This window comes from Chamaea fasciata, unplaced genomic scaffold, assembly GCF_029207755.1.
Source record: "Chamaea fasciata isolate MVZ Bird 193981 ecotype frontalis unplaced genomic scaffold, bChaFas1.0.hap1 SCAF_4, whole genome shotgun sequence".
Classification (NCBI taxonomy): Eukaryota; Metazoa; Chordata; class Aves; order Passeriformes; family Sylviidae; genus Chamaea; species Chamaea fasciata.
In genome coordinates this window covers 30719978-30745140 of record NW_027094089.1, presented here as the reverse complement: position 1 = coordinate 30745140, position 25163 = coordinate 30719978, and the positions used below count along the sequence as shown (strand labels likewise).

Genomic DNA, 25163 nt, shown 5'->3' with positions numbered 1-25163 from the left:
CTAAAATTTAATCTAATGAAGTACAGCTCAAACACAATTCTCATACAAAAAGGATAAAATTCCCCTGAAGTTGTGTACATTTTTATCACACTCCTATGTGTGCCACTTACTGTTAATACAAATAATTTAAATTTCAGTTAAAGCCTTCTTTTGAGATTATTGTTTTTTGGGTCTTTGCCTGTCAGAGGTTTTCTAATCCTCAACTTCATGCTCTCTGCCTCCTAGGAAAGCCTTTTTATAACTCAGATAAAATATAATCAGATCCACTTGAACTAACTTCAGAGTGAGCAACCAAAAGAGCTGTGCCCTGGTATGCATCATATTTTCACATCTTTCACTAAAATCACTTAAAAACATGCTTGTATTTCTTCATGAAATCTTACAGCCTATCACACAGCATTTAAAGCAACAAAACAGGAAGGATTTTCAAGAGCCCCTAAGTCAATGGGTTATTAACATTTTAAAACTTGAAAACTCCCATGATTACAAAGCCACAGAGTACTTTTTAATCGAAATAATATATTAAATTTTTGATATGCAGGAATTATTTGATAAAATTACTTTGTGTCTGACAAGTAATTAGCAAGCAAAAAAAAAGTCCAGAAGAGAGAGACTTGGTGGGATGAAACCTTTTAAAATCTGAAAGTAGATTGCTGCCTGCTACTTCATAACTCCCAGTCTGCAACCCAGATTTCCCTTTTGCAGCTGAATTGAAAATAAGAGGAACAACAGCACTGCATGATGGACTTGACCTTATATCAAGCTTAATAAATTTAGGTCCAGCTTGCTGGTTCAGTTGAAGTATAAGGATTGTGACTTTGGCAATAATCTCCTTAATCTAAGAGGATTTATTCAGACAAAAATTAATGAAAAATGGCATGTATACACAGAAGTGAAATAACAAATTCAATGTAGGTATCACATGATGCAGAAGATAATTTAAGTTAAAGGACTCTTGCAAACTTGTTCCCTAGGAGGATCTAACCACAAAGAGTATAAGTAACACGAAGCAAAGAATTTCTTCTTTAGTTTGAACAAGCTGTTGTGTATATTCTGTCAGTAAGGAAGGTAAGGGGAAAAAAACCCCAACAGATAACCTTCCTTACTGAAAACACATTTCATCCTACTTTCAACAGAATTTATAAGTACACTGCTATTTACGTAAGCTAGCTTGAGTTACTACCAAGAAAGTCTTCATCTTACTGTGGCAAAATCATTTAAGTAAATTATTTTCTTTCAGACAGATTCTTCTCTCCTGAAATTATGGCCAATACATGCCAACGTGATGGTGTAATCTAACCGAAAACTTTGGGTTTGGGACATGGTTTACAGTGACAGTCTGAAGCTAAGGAGGAAATTCTGAAGTCTTTAAACCAGAAAGGAAGAGATTGATTTAAAAAAAAATATGAAGATCTTATTTTGCTCACACTTAAATAAGGAACAGTTCAAATTATGTCAGTTTTTAACTACAAAACAGAGGAAGTATAACAAAGGCAAAACTTGATCCAAGGGCATTGAACTGAACTGAGTGGATGGTTTAGGGATGGATCAATTCCTAACAAGAAGTGAAGCAGAAAAGAAAGTCTGGTAATTTTAGGCTTAATCTCTAAAGCATCTGGTACATTTAACAACATAACAAACACTTAACAACAACAAAAAAATATATCAGAATTGCTCTGTTCTCAAAACTGCAGTTTTATCTTCCATTTCATGAAATCAAGAAATATGAATTCTAATTCAGCTGCCTGTGGTAGATCAGAACCGTATGATCACTGCTTAGGCTCGCATTGTTATTGCTCTTAAAAACTGGGCTCCATTTCTAGCCCTGCAGGTAGGGTAACTTTGCCATAACAAGGCCTGAAGTCCAACTGTGGCACAGATAAGATACGATTTCACACAAATGCAGGTCTGAGAGTATGAATACAATTTTCCACAGTACAAACTTTTTTCAACAAACCTTGTAGTAATTATTGCTCTTGAAATTAGAATCTGTATAAAATTTGACAGATTTTATTTCCTTTTTAAGAAAGAGATAATGAAGCTGTGCATAAAACACTTGTAAGAAAAAGAAGGGAATTTGGTTTGGCAAAAGTATTACCAGAAACACACATGAAGGGTAGAAACAACACATATTGTGACAGAGAAAAGCACATGTTGATTCTGAAGATATAATGTCACCACAAAAAAGCAAGAGCCTATAGCATTGAAAAGGATCAATGAAAGACTTATTTTCTTTGATGAGATACAGCTAGCATGGAGATTTTTACACACATTTATGTATCTTACATTACAAAACATTCTTGATATGCTAAAGTAATCCCATTAACTACTGCAATGCAATTTCCATATGTAATCACGAGTTTATGCAGAACAGAGGTAAGATAACAAGAACATACAAAGATGCATATATAAAAAGGCATCCCAGTTTATTTAGCAGGGTTTGTGTTTGTTTGAAATGTGGTGGGCCCTTGAATTTTTTTCAGTATCTGAAATGGACTCTTCAGCAACTCAGATAACACATTTCATATGATAAAAGACCTACTGGACAGAAATTCCAAGAAATGCATGGCATAGCTAGACTAAACACCAAAAGGGAAAAAACCTCAAAAGCTTCTTGTTTGAAGAGAAAGAAATCATGATTGAATGTTTTGGTGAATTAAAATAAGGTGCCTAAAACACATTCCTGTATTAGTTCAGTATATTCCACTTCCAGCTCATCAATATTCAGTTTATATTGCATTCTTTTGGAATTGTAAAGGTATGCAGTACTCATTTTAAAAATCTTACTGAGACTGAAAAAAGAGAAGTTGCTTTTGCTCCAAACCAAATAAAATCCTCACAAATTATAAAAGAAATTCTAATATGTTGTAATATTTCAGGAATAAAATAGAATTCCTGAACAAGTTACAAATACAGAACTTAGAGTCACTTTGGATAATTAATAACCAAGACAAAAAGCGCACTTCTTCCAGAATTTAGAAAAAAAAATACAGCTTTAAATGTTATGTATCTGAAACTTCAAATAGAGTTTAGTGTAAAGTAGTGTAAAATACACCAGAAAAACATTACGAAATAATTTTATGCTTGAGAGAATTAATAACATCCTCTGCTGTATATTTTTGGCTTAGGACTAGTTCTATTTATGGTTTTCCTTGCACCTTCAAGAACTGTTCAGGTAATGTTGATAGCTCTGGCCTGCCTAAGATCCAGAAGAGCCACTGTTTGCCAAGAAGTTAGGTAAGAGTCAGGAAATATTTAGCAACTGTGAGCAATTCAATACATTTGCATACATAATTAGCTTCCAGGGTTGGACTGATTACTATATTTTTAGTTTGCTACAGGGAAAAATGCAACAGTTCTAGAACAAACTTACTAGTTCATTTAGCCAACTCAAATTCTTACAAGTAATTCCTAGAGCTTCAAAACACTTATTTGAAAGACCAGTGCAGATTTGCAAAACAGTGCGAACTCTAAGTTCCTAGTAAATGCTTTCTGAACTTTGATAGCTTTTAGGCACATCCTAGACTAAAACATAATTAATTTTCAAATTTTGGTGGATTTTGAGTACACGCTTAATATTACTACTAAAATCAAAGCTAGTTCAGAGTTAGGTTTTGTCCTTTCTTCTGCAGACAGAGAGACAAAAGTAAAAAAGTATTCACTTTAGCAGGAAGGGGACTGCATTGGGATGCTGGATATTAGGGGATTAAATGTAAAAAAAATGTAAACAGTGGGAAAAAACAAAGTTTTGCAAAGATGACACATTCCAGGTGGTACTTTAATACAATGCAGCTCTACTGTATTTACTGAAAAAATCTTCATACTTAATGCATCTATGCTGCAAAGTTCCCAAACCATCAAAATATGGATTTTATTATTTTCAAAGTGTTCTGAAGGGCGCAAAAGCCTATTAAAGTCCCAGACTTCAAGAAAGTATGTTGTAAGATATTACATGTAAGAAAGGGCTTAATTCTTTGAGTGCCCCTGACATTACCCAAACCTCATAAAAAAACAGAAATAAAACATAATGTTACACTGGAATCCTCAGTTGATTTTGAGAATTTTCTGAACATTTCAATCATTTGATTTTCATATCACAATTTAAAAAAAGGCAGAAAATGCCTCAGTACTACATGCCTTGGTAGAATTGAATGTTGGCTTTTACATTAGTTGTTAGGTTTCCCTGCTCAGACAGTATTTTACAGCTTTTCTGTTTTCCCATGTATGACAATTAAATTTCATCGTCCACAGATTATTTGTTGGTTTATAAAAATGTTCTAACGAGAAAAACTGAAATATTACTTCCTAAATACTACTACTATTTAAAACCAACACGTAATTAACTGGGCAGATGCTGTATGTCTGAAGCAGATTTCACTGAAGTACATTCCCACGTTTACTCTACAGAACTTCGAAAAGTGTATCTTTTTGGAATATTTGACCAAGTACTTCAAAATGCTGAACTAATTCAGCACTCAAATGATTGTGTTAGATGTAATATCTGGCAACACTACAACAAATGTAACATAAAAGAAAAACGTCTTATTTAAAGTCAGGTCTTGACAGCAGTCTGGCATAGTCAACAATACTATTCAGAAATTGGAAGACTGGTTAAAATCAAACATGTACAGAGGGAATTATTTTTTTTTCTCTGACCTCTTGAAGCAATGTAAACACTTAAATTTTCACTCTCCAGTCTTTCTTAAATAATCTAATCTCCAAATACAGAAAAATATCAGATAAACATAATATGAACAATTTGAAGAAGTGATACTAAACGTGATGCCAATACTAATAAAGATCTTTGCAGTAGGCTTAAAATAGATGTGTCATGCTGCTGACCCTTCCTTAGCATCCTCTCAGAATTAGACCCAATCCTATCCAGTATGACTTAAGTCTTGTTCTCACTGTTCTGTGATATTCAGTGAATTTCTCCCACTATGGTTGCAAGTTTTGGCTGAGATGTAGTGTTTATTAATCAGGCACAGAATCACATTAATGTGGTTACATAGCCTGCGAACTAACATTTTTTCCTAATGTAGCCAGCTCAAAGCATAGGCAGACACACTGCAAGTGTCTGCACCATCTGCACAGGCATACCTGATACAGCATGACACAACTCACTCCCCATCCCACACTCCCCAACAGAATAGGCAGAGAACAATGGAAAAAAACTACTGCTACTTACACATCAACTTCCTGATAGAAGTATTTTTTAAATATGTACAATTTCTTATACGTAAACTAAGGTGGAATAGGCAAACTATTATACATTTAGCAGACTGTCCTCCATGTTGATTGTACTGATGAAAATTCAGGCCAATAAATATAAAATGACTAAGTGTTTTTAACTTTGGATTAAAATTACTTACTTGGTACAACACTTCTACTTACGTTAGAGTTCATTATATTCAAGATAAAGTCTTTCTAAAGTCTATTCTATTATTCCTCAGTTGTAAATTCTGTTTCACAATAAAGGTATGCTTCATCCCTTTGAGATTTCACTCTTCCATCCCCCTCCCTACAAAAACCACATATATCTTCACGTATCTCCTAATAAACTTATTCAAATAGTGTTCTGCTAGTTTTGGATGGTGCTGTCCATTTTTATCAAATTGTTCATTATCCTTTTTGGTGGTACAATACTTGGAACTGAGTGCAATAATACAACCACACTTCTACAGGTACTACATCTGTAGCAACACCATACCACTGACTGCCACATCAGAGTGTAAATTCATGTTCAGTTCATTTTCTAGTACAAACCTGAAATCTTTCACTACATGTTCATTAATGATTTTATCCTTCAGTACTTGCATCTCACTTAACGTCATTTTAATTTTGCCTTAAATTTTAGAATGTTTATTTTTAAGATTTTTAGTTAGGTAATCCACTGACTAGTTCAATAGGTTCTTTCCTGCCATCCATCATTCTCAATAGGTACTGGAACAGACCCTTCCTATCATAAAAAGATTATTTTTAATATTAGCTGTAATGTGCAGATTTTCAACTCATTTATGGCCGGCCTGCTACTTCTTTCAAAAAACAAACAAGCCCCCCACCAACCCAGGTAAATATCCTTTTGCTTGAATAAAAGGTATCCTTCCAAACTATACCACAGTAGTAACTATTGCCTAAGCATTACTTTAGTCTGTGACTGCAAAAGTGAATTTCCTTGAATTATGAAGTCCACCAGCTGGCACCAGAACAGGGATAAGTTGAAGCAATAGTGTAAGAACTGCCATATATGGCACTATTCAAGATAATTTGTCATATATGAACATAAGGACTACACTTTACCTTTGGTGTATTTCTATTCACTGTTCTTTTTTTACATGGCTAGTGACAGCATTCATTATTTTGCCAGTGAGAACTTATATTCATCCAGTGACTACTAGAACATTTTCAGAGTCAGCAATTTTTTAACATTTGGTGCCAGATTCCATATACAAATTCATGATACTGTATTTTTTATATTGTCAAAATGCTGCTGATCAAGCTCACCTGTTATTCAAAAGAGTCCAAGAATTTTTCTAAAAATTATGTTATCTTTGCTTCCTCTTTTGTGTGTTATCTGAATTTTTTAAAAAAGTTTTATATTTCCTCTCATATTTCTATGGTATTGAGAACTGAACGAAGAATCCACTCTAAAAGTGTGCCTCGCAACCCCAAAGTGTTTAAAGGCATTTTTTTGTTTCTTCAGTTTAGCTAATAACAGGTGTTTCATCCTTCTGGACTAAAATATGCACCTTACGTGCTATTATAAACTTAGCAATTTATACACATTTGAAAAACAACAGAATATAAAAACTGTCTGACAACAAAGTGGGCAGCTGAAGATCCCATTTTGCTAAGGTTTAAGGAAAATAAATATGGTAGTGAAGTTTCTGAAATTGAGTTCCATTGGTGTCTTACGTAAAAGTTTGAAGTCAGTAGCTTTTAGTTCAAAGTTGACCATCTGCATTTAAGAACCTTTCCACGTCAGAAAGTCAAAAAGACCTTCCAAGTCAAGAGGTCACAGCATGGATGTAACTAAAGAACACTTAGAAGGAGAAATACTACCTGATTTGAGAACAAATGCTACCTTTACAATTTCCTTACACACTGGCATCATTGCATTACTACCATCCCTAGGGAAAGAAAAAAAAATCTACAGCTCAACAATAGTCCACATTTATGTACATGAAACACAAACAAAAAAAAAAAAAAACCTTTAAAACCTTAATGTTAGCTGAAGATCTACACAAAACCTCTTACCTTCTTTCTCTTTGGGTCTTAAAGCTCTTTCTTCTTTTTTGTGCTTTGCTTCCAGCAGTTCTCGTTTCAGCTGTCGGGCTTCCTTCCGTAGCTCCTCACTGCAAAGAGAAATATTTACAAGAATATAATCTTCTGAGATGTACAACCCCTTAGAAGAAACAGAATCAAAGTTAATGGGCAGTAGATTTTTGATACAAACAAAGGGAAGGTACAGATTCACTGATGCTAAGAACATGGCTTAAAAATCACTTAGAACCTCAGAAACTCCATATTGTCATTAGTATAGATAACAAAAGAACATTAGCAGACATCTTACTTTAAGATCCCATTAGAAGTATGTTAAGGAAATTAATAATAAAACAAGGAATCCCCATTTGAATTTTAACATTCTAATTAGTCATGAGACCCACACAAAGAGAAACTGAAACAGAGGTACTGCCAAATAAATACTGCATATATTTTAAAATTCAGTTTATTCAAGTGCTAAGTCTGAGTATCCTGTATTTTTTGGTTGGACAAGCAACGCAGTTGTTCAGTGACAAAGACATGAAACGTATGTAAGTGTATATTATTAGACATGAAAATTAATTTCATTCTACAAACACGTCATTTGTTAACATGAAAAAGAAGAAACTAAAATTTGCAAATCATTGCACCGATAATAAATGAAATCCTTTTCTTCACAGAATCACAGTCTGTAGGGGACCTCTGAAGACCCGACAGTCCAGGTTTCTTGTTCAAATGAGGGCCAAGTACATGAGGATGCTGAGAGCACTGTCCAGTCAGGTTTTGAATATCCAAAAATGCAGACTCCAAAATGTCTCTGGGCAACTACTTCTCACCCTTCCTCAATGAAAAAAAAAGCTCTTCTGTAAATTGAATTTAAATTTTATTTTAGCTCATGCCTATTTGTGTCCATCTAATGGTCACCTGGGAATCTAATGGGAAAAGAAATGATAATTAATTCAAATTTTTCTAATGTCAGAATTTGTATTTTGCACTTCTACATTTTTAAAATTAGCTTCTGATTGATTTATATTTCATCACAATCAATGAACTCTAGAAATTATTATAATGCAGGAATATGACATGCAAGTATTTCCCTGCAGCTGTTTCATTTACCTTAATGCTCATCTGTAATACCACTACTGACTACATCCTTTTCTAAGCAAAAGACTTGGAACTCTTGGGTGACAACTACTTTCGATTTTCATCATCATTTCTATGTATGCACAAACACAGAGCTTGCAAAAAACACTGGCAAAGACTATCATTGTAAAGTTATTCAGACAACCACAACAAATCAAGAGGTCTTTATTTTCAAGAGCATGGCAAAAGCTACACTAAGCAAGATCAACAGCTTTCACAAAAAACTATAGTTCTACTTTTCTATCTGAAAAAAAAACCATAGGGGTGAAAGAGTTAAAGCGATATTTTAATCCAAGTATCAAAAATTGCTTTTCTGTAAATTGGGGACAGCCCTGAAAAAGTTGCATCACAATACTATTATAGTATACTGCCAACATTTTCTTACTGAAATTGCACAGCAGGAACAACACACGTCAACAAAAGGCTGTACGTTTAAAATATTTAGAGTGTCAGACAGTCACACAGAGAGAGTGGATTACAAATGGCACTTGGGAATAAGAGTCTAGCACAACAGAAGTTTCCTGTAAGGGGGACCCATTTACTCTTTCTCTTAGTTAGCTAAACACTATTGCATGAACAATGAACTAGTTAATGACAATTATTCAGCTCCCCACCCCCTCTTTTTTTCCCAGTCAAAAGAGGTTTTTGTACAGAACACAGAAATTCTTAATTCTTAGAAAGTCTAACTCCAAATATTTTTCCAAGCCCTTTCTATGATCAGTACTAGGTTAATAAGCAACTTTGACACTTGGCCCTTTTCAGAATCCACACTTCGCGTATTTTTTATTTCTATGCTCATTCGGCTTTATTTCTTGCCAAATTAGGTTGGTGAGAAAGGCAATCCAAAAAGGCTTCATGCTGAAGAGGAAGCTGGCTGATAGGAAAGCCAGACTACATTCACAAACCACATTCACTGGAACAGAACTAGAAATGCCTCTTGACTTTGTAAACAGGAAAATGTCAAACTGATAAGGCAGAGCAGAATCAAATAAGGGACTACAGTCTGCACCTGTCCCTTCCACTTTTGAAGCCTAGGTCTTTGCATGCAGTAAATTTGCATTCAGGTTTCATAAAACACAGTTGTTAGTTTGTAACCAATTATGTAAGTGCCTGCTAACCCTGGAAAGTTTCTGCTGCTACAAAAGCACAGCTCTATGCTCAACCCTAGTCTCTTTGTTCCCTTGATTCCACAGCTACACTGTAGGCTCTCCTCTTCCTCTTGCTTCCAGCTCCTTCCTCTTTTTCCAAGTTTCCGCAGTCTGGAAACTGTTCTTCTGCTTTCTACATGCAGAGATACTGCCAGAGCAGATGTAACCTTCCTCTGCAGAAGACTGAAAAGGATCTAGCCAAATGGTTCATAACTCCAGAGTTTTCAGATTCTACTCAGAACAATAAAATGATTTTATCTAGAAAATATATAGCAAAATAAGATTCCATTTGAATTTCTGTTTCAGTTGTGCCTTGGTTTGATAGGACTGTGAATAGTGAACTGATAGGAACTCCAGAAGTTAAAACTAGTACTTAGGTACTGCTCAAATCTAGTTACACCCTAAAGACACGATATATGGTGAAGGCATCAGCTTTCCTAGTGAACTGTTTGAATGCATGATCAAGAAACAACAACTCGACATTGCTAATTATGGTTACCACTCTGGCTTTTCTTTAGCAGGTTAATTCGTACTCTCTTCAAAGAGCTCTTTTTAAAAGAAAGAATGTTCTTCTCATATTCACTTTAATCACTTCTGTCTAATCCATAACTCCCTACAGTATTTCCTCAGCCCTTCTGAAGATGGAACCTGGAATCAGATACACTGATGGGTTTCAGCTCTCCTGCAGGTCTCCGCTGGTGGTGTGCTTGGTTCCTAATTCAGAAAGGAACATAAGATCACTTCACCAAGCACTCATTTCCCACAGTGACTCTCAATTCACCTCTCTCTCACTCCTTTCATGACACTAAAATGGCATTCAGCAGTTGTACTGTCCTGCAGCTACAATCTGCATTTTTGATTTCCAGCTGTAAAACAGCATTTAGTTCTATCACAAGGATATTTTTATTGTATTGTGCCAAATTAGGTACTAAATTCAAATTACTTGTAACACTCTGTTCACATATATTAATTAATTTCTTATGAGGACCTCTAAAAAATAAAAATAGGAATGTCACTGGCTTTCAAAAAAAATGCTTGATTCAAATCTACCCGTACTATAAACACTGAAGAAGCTCAGTTATTTCTCCAAATGAAAAAGTCAACACTTTCAGAACCTGTATCATATCACTCCCTACTCCAGTCTTCCCAAAAGGCAATACAGTTATCTACTACCTACAAAATCACACTAATTAGCATTAATTTCAACTTTGGTAATTTCTTTTTTTCCTGAAGAGTATACCAAACCATTCTATTATACCTGATTAGGAATGAAGGATGCCTAACTTGCCTTCGTTTCTCTGTATCATACCTATCACAAAGACTGGACTATGAAACAGTAGTTCTGCTCTTTGAATTCTTGCAGTTTTCTTACTTTTATTAAAATGAACACTAGTAAAGCAGAAAGCATTACATTTTCACCGAAGTTCTTATACTTAAGTTAGCTAACCCTGTTATCTGAAAATGTTTGATCTTAAAAGATGGGTGAGGAAGTGTTTGAGAAATGCTCTAGTGAGAAGGACTGCGAGGTGCTCTGAATGAGAACATGGACATGACCCATCAGTGTGCACTCAAAGCCCAGAAAGCCAACTGCATCCTGGGCTGCATCAAAAGAAGTGTGGCCACCAGAGAGATGGAGGTTATTTTCTGCAGTTATCTTCTTAACAACATATATTTCATGCTTCAGCTTTCTAATATGTATATATCTATATCTATATCTATATCTATATAGATATATATAGATATAGATATAGATATAGATATATATATTCTTTTTTTTTTTATTTCAGATCAGAATAAGAAATAAAATCAGTTGGAGATTTAGCCAAATATTTTAGGTTAAATGGATAAAATTGTTTCTAAGTGCCATGTACTAAAGGTGTTTTTCTGAAAGTAAGGTCTTCTGAATTTACAAAGTAACTTTATTCAAAAAAGGGAAGTTCTGCATTTGACTTCACTTTGGAAAAAGAAAAGATAACTGATTACAGAAATAGACAGTAATTTTGACTTTGGTGTGACCATATGATCATACTTCCTGTGCACAAGTCCAAAACCACTCCTCCGTCTCTACATACATATATAAACCTCTTTGTACTTGTAGGCTTCTGCATGCATGTATATAAACCATAACTACCTGTATTTATTTAAGCATACCAAGTCTCTAACAAATAAATATATATTATATACAGACACAAATAAGACCTGGAGAGGCACAGTATGTTATTCAACTGTGATTTAGGGAAAAAATGGCTGCAAATATTCAAAACAAATCCAGCAATTCCCACCCACTCTTAAAAAATGCATAATATTCTGTTTGAGAATTCTAATTCTAAGTTAAAATACAAATAGTATTTTCAAATAGAGAACCCAATGATAAAACAAAACAATGTAAAATGTCATGTTTGCACAACTAACTGATTTGCAGAATGTGTGGAAGAATCAAGGTGAATGTCTGCTCTACACTTTCAGTTTTGAAGCTCTTTCAGATATTCCCCCTTCTGCTCCTTGGGGTATCTGTGAAAACGTAATTCTTGGAATGGATATCAAATTCCCCATTTGGCACGTACATCTAAGACTTTTCTAGGGTTCAAGAATCTTATTTTTTTCTGGATTGCATTACTGTTCATCTTTGGTACTGCAAGAATTTTACAACTGTAAATATGAGAATAAAAATTATGGATTTGGAATATACAGTTTGTCTTTTTGCCAGCCTGGTTTTGCTGTAGAAGTCAGACATATATCTGTCTCTTTTCTGTAAATGGTGTATTGTAGCTGTATCTCAAATAAGATGATGACAGAAAAATGGTGGCAGACATATTCAGTCTTGACATGGGAAACTGTAGATGAAACATTTTAATATAGCTGTTGGGTCCTGTACGGCCACCTGTCAGTAAGGCTGACAGTTATTGCTGTGCCTAACTTTAGCAGTGGCTGGTATACTACAGTAGGCCAATTAGGACTGTAACTCCAGTTTTAAAAATAAAATGTTAAAAACTTCTGCACTGAATGAATTTATGGATCAATCACCAGTATTCACACATTTTACAGAGGAAAGATTTCAATTATGAAATCTAAAAGGACTGGCATGTTTATTAAAGACTACATGGGCAACTGTTACTGTCTTTTCATTGCCATGAAAATTACATTCATTGCCAGAGTGTAAATAGGTGCATTGCATTACTAACACTTCAGAGAACTGGCACTCTATTTTAATTATACATACTGGACTGTAAACTACATGGTAGCACAATACAGCAGTGGCAGTATTGTCCAGTGAATTCTACAGGCTGAAACTGATGAAGAATGTTACCATTTTACTCTACTGGGAGAAACTCAGCAAACAGCAGGGTCCATAAGCTGAACATGAAGTACAAACTTGCACAAGGAAGATATTAAAGGAGATGCAATATATTTTATTATGGTTACTGACACAGATGTAGAAGGAAAAAACCTCACAGGTTTCAGGCACACAAGCTCTTCTTCAGCTAGTTTATTTTTCTTCCACAGTTTGCTTAATAAAAGGTATTAGCTTTCACTATAAACCTTCTCTGCTTACATTGTTCAGTCACCAGTTACACTGCCAGAAAATGCAGATGTACGCAGTAGGGCATGTACAGAAGCTTAAATAATATATCACATATCATATATTAAGGCTGATTTTATGCACTATCTGGATCTTCCGTGTTCACAAAAGAACCTGGAACAGATAGGAGACCCTAAATTTTCTCAGTTTAAGATGAAAACCTAACTTTGCTTACTGCATGACAGGTTAAAACTGTTAAACAAAACAAGAAACGGGAGACAAACAGCATCTCTCATCCACACCAATGCTGTATCTATCTGGTTTGCTAATTCCTAGCTTAATGCTTTATAGAAGCCGTTTTGCCTTTTTATTTTTTTTTAAAGTAACACCACACTGCAGACCAACAGAGCTGCGGCATTCCAGAGGTTTTCCTCTTTGTCACTTCTGAATGATGGCCTGCAGGAGGAATATTTGGTTTTGTTCCTTACTGTATGATTCCACCCTAAATTTCCACTCTTAAATTTCACCCTATTTCTATCATTCAAGCTTTTGAGATCATACAATTTTGTGTTAGGATATTCCTATCTCATTAACATTACTTTCTAAATATATTATTTACAAGCTTCTGTAACAAACTGTGGTGGTTTGTTTTTCTGGGTTTTTTTTTAGCATTTAAAGTATTATTGAGAACCTGGAATTACAACTAGCCTATAAATTTGACCCAAAACAATAGCTTTCAACATACTTTACACTCTCTTTTACCAACTTCTTACCTATTCTGTGGTTCTTGTTCTGTATTTCCCTCTCTTTAATTTAACCATCTTCTCCAGATTAATCCCAAAGAAATTTTATCATTAACATTTAGCCCAGAAAAAAATTTCCTGTGGCTCAGGAAATACCTACAGGAAGGTTATTTATCAGTATCTTTTTTAGTAAACCAATTCAACATGCTTTTTTCCATTAGCCACTAATAAGCATCTTTAATAGTCTTATTTTCATATCTAGATCATTGTCTTATATTGTTCTACTATGTTAGGGGAAGCAAACCAAATCTATAACTTGATATGAAAGCTCAGAAGTGTGGTTTCACCAGATAAGTCAAAAAAGTTCTACTATCTTCAATACCAGTAATGAATGCTTTAAAAGTAGCAAGGGCGTAAATCAAAAAAATCCCCTGAGTATTACTTCCAATGCAATGCTCAAAAAAAAAAAAAAAATAGACCAGAAAGACAAACAATTAAATAGTGTGATTAGCAAGTAGTAAAGCAATTTTTATAAGAATTTTGTATCTATAAACCTAAAGCTAGAACTGTCAGATTGTAAAAGGCCTTATGTTAGAAGGTGTATTAAAGGGGCTATGGTGAGTTTTAAAGAGGAAACAGCCGAAATTTTACTGCAAAAATGACTGAATTAAAAATTAAAACAAGAAACATAAAAGAAAAAGAGGTCACTAGGTCACACAGGATTAAGGGAATGATAAAGTAAAATAAAATCACTGCTGATTGGATAAATGATTAATTTGTGTCAACTTTCTCAAAAGAAGATTCTAGGGAGACAACTCTCCGTGAACCTGACCTGATTTGGACATAAAGATTAGACAAGACCAGAGAGAGAGGTGCCAGAAGGGTAAATTTCAACCAATGTTAAGTGTGATAAAGATCCAGAATAAATCCTCAGGAACGAACTCAGAAATAACTGTTTCACCAACTCACATTAAAATCAATGTTGTACCAGATGACAAAGTAGCAACAAACATGGTATCTCTAGAACAAAAGGGATGACCAAGGAACAGTGAATGTCATGACAGCTTCTGTTTTAAGTAATAAGAAAAATATCATATTGAACAGCAAGTCTGTAAGTTTTGTCACAAATCCAGTAGTTTTATTCAAATGTACTGGTGAAAGTGTGGATGAACAAAGTCATGGACAACAAGGTGAACAGCTCCAGATACTCAAAAAAACTTATACAATGAGCCTTCCAAAGAGAGAGAGATAAGGGTGAAAAATGGATTGAAAATAAAGTGCAGAGTGAAAAAAATTAGCCAGACTAAGACAAGAAAAAGCAATTACCTTTCAGTATAATTAAATTAATACTTCAAGTTAAATACTCTGAATAAATGGAGTGAGGTACATTTCCAGAAGATCCAAAATCAAGAACTCAGCCAATCCCAGACAAATATGGTGATTTCTCATGATTTTCTCATGATTTTCTCATGCTCAGGAATGGAAAATGAAACAAATATGTTCTCAGAAACTCTAATTAAATTATCTTACAAAACTGAAGAATATCCTGAAGAGTGAATTCCTTCTACTCTTTACAAGGACAGTTACTCTAAAGTAACAGAACAAGTTCATGAAAAAAAGCCTGTGAACTTTACTATTAAAACCACAATGAAGAAGTCTACCAGTTTGTAGTTGTGGAAAGCTATAACAGAAAATGCACATTTATTAAGGAGAATAAACTAAGAATTATTATAGTGGCTCTACAAGAGACAGCCAATATTAAAATACCATAAACTAAACTGAATATCCCATGCCAAAATGGCCAACACAGTAATACAGGAAACTCCAGAAAAGATGACGTTATTCCCATCATGAAAAATCATCCCTGACATGAAGATGAAGGAAAAAGGAATTATTCATTTCAGAAGATGAGACATAGGAAACACGAAAAAGCGTAGTAAAACCACGACTACTGCAAACTTTTAATATCTAGGCAAGGAGGGACTCAGTAGTATCTCAGCAATTTAGAAAAGATAAAATTTTTTTCACTTTTCAGATGAGACCACACAGTTTCTTTCGGGTAAAAAAACTTCACATTATTAGAAGTGTGTCCGACATTTACATGAAAACCAGGAACATCTATTTGGAATAGTTAATGCTAGAAATGAACTTCAGAAGAAATAGAATACTCTATGCCTTGGCACTACCCAATTACAAATGAGCTTATGGTATTGCTGATGGACTCCTTTCCCACTTTTCTGAGGCCAGTGGTACTGGCCACTGGCCAGACAATTCCACTTGCAGATTCCTACATCATCAATGGAGGCAAAGACACTTCAGACCGCAGCATATGCCAAATGGAAATTTTTCTCTACAAGTCTCATTCTTACTCTCCATTTTATGGAAAGTGTCATCAGTGCTCATGATTACTAAGTCCCAAGATATTTGTATCACCACCAGAGTGTTCAAACAATATAATATGAAGAATGATGGAAAGAGCTTTCTCTATATTCTACTAATACTGGTATACTATAGGTTATTTAAAACATCTAACTGGACAGATTAAACTAAGAACATAATATATGCCAATTATATATCACCATTTCTTGGAAATAGGATAAAACACTTGCTCTGAGTTTTGCCTGCTATTTCCCAACATCTGATAAAAATTTTTAACAGATGGAAATGATTGCAAAGTGAACAGCACTCCCTTCATGTTCTCCATTCTGCTGATTTAATCACAAACCCACTGAATCTGATAGTAATGAAACAATAGACTTGCTGCTGATGAGATCACCAAATGGCTTCCATAAAAACCTATCAGACACTGTAAAATATAGTCACCACAGACTATACAGAGTTATTTTCTGATCTGCCATATTACCTGTCAATACAAAATAGTAAATTCTATAATAAAAGCAATGTTAAATAAACAAATTTTATTTGTAATTACATTAAAGAACCATATTAAAAAAAGAATTTTGCCAAAAATCTTTCATAGAGTTAGCTGGCCTAGACATTTATAGATTTTAACATTCTTCCCTATTACAAAATGGCAACATTATTCCTCAGTGAGTCTGCTCTGCAGTCTCTATATAACAGGTATTTAATAAAAACAAATCATGTTAAAATGATTTGCTACTGCAGACTACAACTGGGAACTCTGAGTACACAGTAGCTAGTAATACTATTATGTAAAAAAGGCTTGAAATCAAATACGTCTTGAAGTGCTCTCAGGATCAATGCTGCAATGTCTGAAAGGTCAGCGAAACATTCTACAGAATCTACCTAATGTATTCCTCCACAAGCAACTATAGATTTTCTTTTTTTACTAGGGCTTGAAATGAGTAGATCTCTAAAGAGAAAATAATTAATTTTTCTCAAATGTCAACTTTACATAAAACTGCTTTTTCATACATAAAAATATCATCAACTTAATGCCAGTTTAAAGACTGTCTGAAGAGTATTTCAAGTCTAAAAATAATCACTGAGCCTCACGCAAAACAACAAAAAAACCCCCCTCCTTCTTCTAGCAGTACTATTTGAGCCTCAAAGGATCCAACAGGGTGATTCACCCAGCCTAGGGATCCTCCCTGGCTGTCCCCTTTTCTAGGGGCTCCTCTGATCCAGACAAGAGAGAGCAGACTGGAAAGAATTTTTCTGGCAGCAAGAAAAGAACCTAGCTGCACCAACTGCTTTTCCCAAGCCCTCTTCTGTCACATGAAGGAACCACATGTACATGATGTGACAGGGTAGAGATGTAGGACCCTATGGGAAAGTCAAAAGCCAGGATTTCCACTGTCAGAACAATTTACATCATACTTCTGAGGAACTCTTGAAGACAGAGATTGCTAGGTACAGGCTGGATGAGATGCTCTGGTAGCAGCATCCAGCTCGTTTCCCTTTTCCTGTTTAAGGCAGAAAACAGAGACATACACAGTAAACACAGCACGTCAGAGAATCACCCTCCAGACATCCACAACAGAATACAATCATAATTAGCCAGGTAATATACTGTGAATTCTCTGTCTCTGGAAAAATTATGCAGCTCACTCATAAGTCAAGCACTGTTAGCTCAGTCTACACCTGCTTTTGTATCAGAACCCAAGCTAGTTAAGAGGACCTTTTAAAAAACCTTTGCCTTAATTTTATGATCTTCTTTATCTAAATAAGCTGACAGAAGTAGCAGATCAGTTTCAACTGGGATTTTGTTGAGAATGGGCCATCAAGTCCTTCTGGCTGTCCAGCAAAAGAAGAGATCCTCATGTCAAAGTTTGTTCATAAATCAGCTTCCAGACACTGGAGACAGGATGTGATTAGAGATAGTGGCTACAGACGTTTTGTATGGAAGGTGAATTATTATGTAAATGGAGAATGAATGAGCCTAAAATATATCCAAACAAACACAGGACAGAAATATTTTCAACAGAATGTAAGCTACAGGTCACTTGCTATTTTTCATATGGCAAGGACTTGAGAATATAAAATGAAACTGCAAAATAGCATATTTAAAAGAAATAAAAGGAAATATTGTCCACACTGCATACAATTAAACTGAGGGATGTACTACCACAAGACACCAAACAGATCAAAAGCTTGAGCAGGTACAAAGCAGCTAGGTCTACTCATTGAAAAAAAAAATACAGAGTATTAAACAGAAAAGGCCAAATGAATTTCCTGGCAAAATAAGCCTTGAACTTCACATTGTTGGAAAAAGGAGAAGTAGCCCAGTAGTATTTTAGCACTGTGTTGCTTCTGTCCGTCATCAGAGACAGGACATTTGGCTAAACAGATCTTTGATCTAATTCGGCATAATTTATTCTTAAATCAGTTATGATTTCTAAAACCTGACAATTATTATCTTGAGTAGTAGCACACACGCGTGGAGTGATATCTGCCATGAGAGCTCCATGTCTGAACGTGCATAAATGTATTTATTTTTTAACTGATTTCAGGAATTAAATATTGCTAAAGACTATAGAATTATTTACACCAATGTATACACGATCAGAAAAACTCTCCCAGCTTCCCAGTATTATCAAAGCATGTATTTTAGTGCTTAGTATATTCTGTACATTAGTTTTTTAATTTCAACAACATGAGTCACAAAAACCAGCAAGAAATAAGCACCACAGTAAGACTACTACAAAAGAATTAATAAAATAAAAGTGATCATTTCTGTTACAATTATTATAATCCGTGAAGTCTGTGAATAACCAAAATAAGGTCCATTATCTCAGAGTCCTACAAGCACCATCTCAGCTCTTGGTTATTTTACAGAGGAATATTTGAGTTGATTTGCTTCATACTCCAGATGGATTTCACATTCTTATGAAGTAGTTTCATCTCTAATCTCTTCCCATAACCCACTCCCTGTTCACGTGAAAAAAGAATGGCTCCAAAATGCCTCTTACATTATTATGCCACATCTGTACATCAATTAAGCATGGACTATATGTGAGCCAGAAAAAACATTCTGATACCTCTTAAGGCTGAATGAAAAGAATTTGTAAATTGAGCTAAAGCACATCTCAAAAATGAAATCAAGTAGCAAAGATATTTAATTTTTTCAGAAGATCTGAAACAGGACCTTATGTTGCAATAAAAGTCTACTTCAGATGATCATCTCACCCTCAGGTGTGACTGGAAAGATTTGTAATTGACTTATAATGAACATCATTTTTATCAAACCTATTTATGGATGTTCAACAGGATGCTTTATTCCAGTGGCCATAGCAAATTAGAGATAATAGATTGACATATACAACCATGTAAATCATTTGTGTTAGTGCAGTCTCTAATTCTCTGGTTTTACACAATGCTTTATATATAAATAATTCTACTGGGTTACTATAAGTATAGTTTAAAGTATTACAGCTATCTCAAAATGGAATAAAATGAAAGAACCTCCAAAAACCAACCAAACAAAAAACCAACCAAATGGACATATCTCTTTGTAATATAGGCTTAAAATACTGAGGAGGAAACATTTCCAAACAACTAACTGTAACTATACGAGGAAAACTAACCTTATATTTGAGCATTTGTAAGACAGGTGCTATTTAGCATGCATTTTATCCCATGTACAACTGCTTCAATCACAAAATATCCCGCAAGTTTCATCTTTTTAGGCCTTGGTCAATTAAGTTTTTGTCCTTACTAGCTGAGTTCATTATAAAACAGTTGACTAACTTCTATATTCAAGCTGACAGAGATAACATTTTCACAGCTCATATCACAAGAACAGTTTGATTCTCATAATAATGCCACCACTGACATTAATCAACAGAAGGCAATAGAGGGTATTTATATATCACATATAAACATGTTGTCATATAAGTAATATTTTTTACACGTAAATATAGTACTTGATTTAATAAACATGCAACTGCTTTACTATTGCTTAAATAATATTCTAGTGTAACTCATATACATACAGTGTTTTACACGCTATGAAGTGATGCAAAGTATTCTTGGTATAGAGAAGTTCCATTAAACAGACAAGAAAACCAGCTGTAACAACACAGAAATATTTCTATGACCTGCTGAAGACAGTGTTCCTGTGGGTTGCGGAACAAAAAGTTTGTAACTGGTTCATCTCTGCTTTGGAAACAAAACAGGCATGTGGCATCATAACAAAGTTTGTAACATGGGTTTTAATTAGGTACAAAAACATTAAGACTCAACTGTGCTTTGTGAAAAAGTCTTAGAATTTACAGCTGTCTATTTGTCCCAACCTCTCAGCACTAAATAGTGTGTTATCTCTAAGCTCCTTTGAAATTAGAATCATAGAATGGAGATAAAAATACTAAAGTCTACCAATAAACCACTAAAACTCAGTGCTTAAAAAGTCAGGTAGACAGAATAACAATTGTATCTGCACTCAGCAATCAAAAGTATGTCCCTTTCTTTAAAAATTTCTTATTTAAATCACTGGCAAAGAACATTTATTGACAGCCAATAAAGAAAAAGAGTATTATAAAGAAAAAGATAACAAGATCCTACCAGGAAGTAGTCTTTCTACAACAACATAAATCAAAAAAGTTACCAATATTCTTTTCACTTTTCATCTTATGTTTAATTGCTTCACTACACCTGCTAATCACTGCTTGTTGTGGTGCTAAAACAATAAGGTCACTGGACACAGGTAATGGGTCTCATGATCCTCAGTGTTACTTTTTCCTTATATTAAAATAATTCCTTTTTATCATGAAGTTTATGCATAACAACATAAAAAATAATACATCTATAGTAATTTAGGGGTTTTTACTTCAAAATTTGTAGTATTATAATACATAGAGTGTATAGTACAGTATACTATATAGTATTATAATATAAAGAGTATTAGTTACTTCTCTTTTATCATTATCGGCATTTTGGGATCTGGTTTTCATTTGTTGATCAGTCAGTAAAATCCCGTTCCTGTTTTATCTGAACTACTACAGATTATTGCTAAATTTTCTCAAGTAAAAAAATGTCAATTGAAATGTTTCACATAAAACACTCTCATGTCACTTAAGTTACCATAAATCAAATTTTTTGTGAGAGTCCATCAGATTTTTTACAATTTAAATCTAGAAATACTTCAAAAAATACTTGCAAGCTAAACTCAGTAGTTGATCCTCATTCAAAACAGTTGTACTACGTTTTATTCTAAAAGTATTTTATATCTGTAATATCCTTATAAATAGAAGGTTAAAGCTGTATGTTCAAAAGTTCATATTCTAAAGCGTTAAATGCAAAAAAAAAGACTAAATTGAGGGATGGCAGACATGTCACTTGAAGAAAACAAAATAATGGATTTAATAAATTCTTCAATGTTAATAGATTTTTGAGATGAGGTTTATTCTTGAGGTCAACAAGTGAGTATTAGATGATATTTAAACACAGAGTTTGTTGATACTTGTTTTAAGAAAAACTTGAAACACATGTGGCACACAGCCTCAGTTAGGAGGCTGCAAAAGGAGAGCAGGGGATTCAGCACGTATTTTATTAACTCAACTTTCTTTTCAGCTTCGCAGTTCACCTTTAAAATAAAAGCTTAGATTCTGCTGAAAACAGCAAAATTTGTGGAAAATCCACAGGGAGGCTCCAAATCCTTGGGATTTGTGGATTTTCTGTTTGAACAGATTTTTATTGTTCCTGTTGATTGCCCCAACACTCACTTTCAGGCACCAAGCAGTTTGAGTTATGTTATCTGTGGGCATTTAAACAGTACCAGCAGGTAGCTTAACTTTCCAAACTCTTTTTTCCTAGAATGTAGAATGCCAAATAACTGTTTGGAGAGACATGAAAATGTAAAAAGAATGATCTGATCAGTTTTGTTAATTTAACTTGGTTTAATAATTGCCACTGACTTGTTAGATATATTAAGTTATAAAAATATTTTTATATGGACTGACACCTCTATTTTCATTCTTTTTGATATTGCCTGATCACATACTATAGGAAAAATGGCTCTGTCTGGGCTAAATGCCCAGAACATTTGAAGCATCTCATACTGAAACAATAGTAGTCTTTGTTGAACACCATCTGCTAGCAGATTTTTTTTTTAATCATTGTGTGTCTGCTAATACAGATGCACTGCACTTCCACAAAAGTGGAATTACATTTAAGCTCAGCCTAAATACTACTCATGTAAAAAGTGTTTCATTTCACATAATGATTGAGCTGCAGTTATATTGACGCAACACATACAAGATAATCATGTTAATAACCTGTAACCAGATTATTCAGAAATACTTGCTCTTGCTCTTTTGAATTTTTCAGTCATCATTCATTCAGTGCCATAAATTTTATCTTTCAGTGATCATTTGTGTTGTGAATTTGTTAGTATTTCTCATGACTCTGTGTTTCTTCACTAGCTACTACGGGTGAACTGACTTGGCTAACTTGCAAATCAGAAAATAAACAGTACATTAATAAATATCTGCAGACACTAAATTGTTATCTGCAGTAAGAAAACAGAAATGCCTTAACAGACTTATGAAAACTAAAATATGGGCAGAAATGAACTCTGTCTTGAAAAGTGCAAGAAAAAAATCCAGGGAAGATAATTAAAAGTGCAGTTAGTCAATAGGAAGAACCAAGCAGTAGCATGAAACCCATACACAATGCAAACAAAATTAATTAAAGACAGCATTGTGGCTACATCCACAGTTCTCTTTAAAAAATTTTGTGGAATTAAAATTCTGGTCATACCAGTCCTGGCTGAAGCTCCACTGCGGAAATGACATGACAAATGTTAAACTGATTTTTGGAACAGCTAAAAAGGGACAGCGCAAAAATTGTAGCAAATTATTTTTAAAGCGGGATGAAGAAAATGCAGAAGATCTACTAGGTCACTTAGTTTATCTGCTTCCTCATTTCTGTGAGACACGTACCACTTTTCGGTATTCTTAGTACAAATATCTGAAACAATCATTTCCTTATGTTTCATAATTTGGAAAATATTTCTGATATCCAGTTCAAATATTCTGATTCTCCCTTCCTTTCAGCATTTTGGAACTTCTCTGGTTTTGTTTGTTTAAAATTCCCATAAGAAATATGCTATTGTACATCCTCAGAATGAGTAGACACTAAAGCTTTAGAAATGACCTTGCGTCCATTGACCAGTTATAAATGTACATACACTCAGGCAATCACAAATATGAAAAGCACATCAGCTTAACATTAAATTAAAATGCCAATTACAGCTTCTCAAGGCAATTGATCTTGTAGCACTATGTCAATTCAACTTCAAGATCTTTGGTAAGCCAAGCCTGAAGGCACTTGATTGAGACTATATTCAGATGTATTTCTAAACTGAATGGAATTCAAGAAATAATGGAAGTAGCATGGATACTTTAGAACCAGATTTTCTGTTTAGTACTCAAAATGCATTAAGATTTTTAAATGGATAACTGGCTTCTTTAAAGTTTCCTTATCCCTTAGTAGGCACAGTAAAAAAATAATTTACAAAGAAAAAGCTAGGCAGCTATTTTCATGATCCTACAAATCAATTAATATTTCTAGTGAACAAGACCAGAAATTTAATAATCAATTCCACATTTTTGGGGGGTTGTGGCCATTGGAAGACAAATCCAGTACCAAAGCAGAATTACATATCTTTGAAGTCTGGTACTCCGTGAGTAGCTGATTAATATTTTATATAAATGCCTTCCAAAACATACTCCTGAATGATTTTACTATTTACACTATCACATCCTTAAAATTCTGACTTCCAAGACAAGGCTGCTGTTCATATTTCACATAATTTAGGTGAGGAAGACAGTTAGTGTTCATTGTATTATGAAGTAATAATGTATTAATAAATAGACTACAGGCCTATAAATGTTTTTCCAGCAAAATATTGTAAATAATTTTAAGTGCCCTGTATAAAATAATCTTCCTTGAATATCTATTCTCAGAAATGATCAAGCAGTCATGAACCATTGCACATTTGTTTAAAGTAAGTCTTACAAGAACAAAATAAAGAAAAGATAAATAATGATTTCTACTGCTGACATATATTGCAGAATGTTTCACAATTAGTAAAACCACAGTTAAACAAAGCTTTAATAGCAAAGCAAGTAACACATGAAGAAACTTTCTTGTAACTCATTACTATCCAAAGAACTTCCCTACTTCAGGATCTTTCTCAACATGGGATTACAATAACAGCCAATACCTTTTTTAAGTAATCCACTGAAGCGATTACTATAAAAGAAAGTACTAATAGGAAATCATCAAGTTAAAACCTGGCAAGTAGGGTTTTTTTTAAACTGTGTATTTAACACAAGCTCTTAAAAACCAGCAACAGTTTATTGGATTTTGGTAGGCATAACATGATCAAAGTGTTCCCTAAACCACGAAAACAGGGAACGATTAATTACAAATTCAGAACATTTTTAAAGTACATTCCCTTTAAAAACTGCACATTGCAAATAAAGAAAAATTGAACTCCAGATTTATATAGAAACTTCTGTGCTCATGTGTTTATGTCTCACAGCTACATAAATATATCATTCATGCAGGTTGCCTCCACCTGCTCTCAGATTTTTATTTTTTTTTAAAGCTTGTTCACAGCTTTTTCTCCTCAAAAATAATTTTTTTCCTGATAATGAAACCTGCAATAAGCTGGCAGCTAGTCAGCTCTTTCACACACTCTTTCTGTAGGTACTTAACATAACTTTGTGTAGCTTGGATGCAGGAAAATAACTACCCTTTTTTCCCTGACAAAAATAACATTGATTTGTCTTGTCCTTAACAGCTTCTTTTCTGTGTCAGTGCAACTGCAAGAATTCTCCAAACTTGTCTGTTTCACTGTGTTAACAGGTAAGAGAAACACTAACCAGATGACTCCTGACATTAAAACTTATAACTAAA

The 25163-nt window shown here is 34.1% G+C and overlaps 1 protein-coding gene across 1 annotated transcript in view; it reads right to left on the bottom strand.

The window, feature by feature from the left end:
* The window catches only part of CWC27 (CWC27 spliceosome associated cyclophilin), a 98917-nt gene that overhangs the window by 23034 nt on the left and 50720 nt on the right, over positions 1 to 25163 (bottom strand). The window contains exon 11 of the mRNA XM_066181205.1: positions 7258 to 7355. Within this exon, the coding sequence (XP_066037302.1) occupies positions 7258 to 7355 (98 nt within the window). The remainder of the gene's footprint in view (positions 1 to 7257; positions 7356 to 25163) is intronic.